This window comes from Phanerochaete carnosa (genome assembly GCF_000300595.1).
Source record: "Phanerochaete carnosa HHB-10118-sp unplaced genomic scaffold PHACAscaffold_50, whole genome shotgun sequence".
Classification (NCBI taxonomy): Eukaryota; Fungi; Basidiomycota; class Agaricomycetes; order Polyporales; family Phanerochaetaceae; genus Phanerochaete; species Phanerochaete carnosa.
In genome coordinates this window covers 1-735 of record NW_006767677.1, presented here as the reverse complement: position 1 = coordinate 735, position 735 = coordinate 1, and the positions used below count along the sequence as shown (strand labels likewise).

The window sequence follows — 735 nt, the reverse complement described above, 5'->3', positions numbered from 1 at the left end:
GCGAGTTCAATTGCGCTACGGCCTGAAAAGTTTGCTCTGTTCCAGATGACAACCGAGAGACTCTAGTATAGTTCGCACATGGTATATAGCCTATAGATGATCTCTACGTGGCGTTAAGATCAAGTGAGGGCGTAACCAAAAAAAGGTCGTCGTTCTACACTGGTTTGGCGTGTCCCTACGCCCCAGCATCCGTAACTGGCCCACACAGCCCCATGAATGGTCGGGTCCTCGTGTTTTTGGGGGTGAAAGCGCCTGAACAATGTGTTTGCCGGGTCCAGTTTTGGTGCAGTGCCCGAGATACAGCAGGTCGTCGGTATCGATTTCACACGTAGCGTAACCTGTACCCAATTGTATAGAGCATAATGAGTGATCTAGTAGGGGTACAGCTGGAACACTGCAAGACGAAAACGCAAAGACTGTGACTTTCCGCCTGTGCAAAATGCTGTTGAGGAAGCCATTAGATCAGAAGGATACGTCAAGTTGTATGAACATACCAATACCTATGCGGTCCAAATTGGTTTACTGGCGGTACAGCTCCTCCACGGTACTGATGCCTGTAGGCTATATGAGCCCCAAGAAGCGATTCTGCTTTTCGGGGCACGTACCAAGCTCCTCACGGACACCCTTGAGCTCATCCAGATATGATTGGTACTGCTGGTTGTTCTCGACTTTCTCCCTGACACCCTCGAACACGCGCACGGCGGTCGCAAAGTCGTTGACGCGTCGAGCTGCACG

The 735-nt window shown here is 51.0% G+C and overlaps 1 protein-coding gene across 1 annotated transcript; it reads right to left on the bottom strand.

Annotated features, from left to right (window-relative positions):
• Positions 1 to 561: 561 nt before the first annotated feature.
• PHACADRAFT_107301 (uncharacterized protein) lies at positions 562 to 735 on the bottom strand (the record flags this gene model as incomplete). Its single annotated transcript, XM_007402206.1, has 1 exon — positions 562 to 735. A coding segment is annotated over one exon (174 nt), but the record flags the coding sequence as incomplete, so codon positions are not given.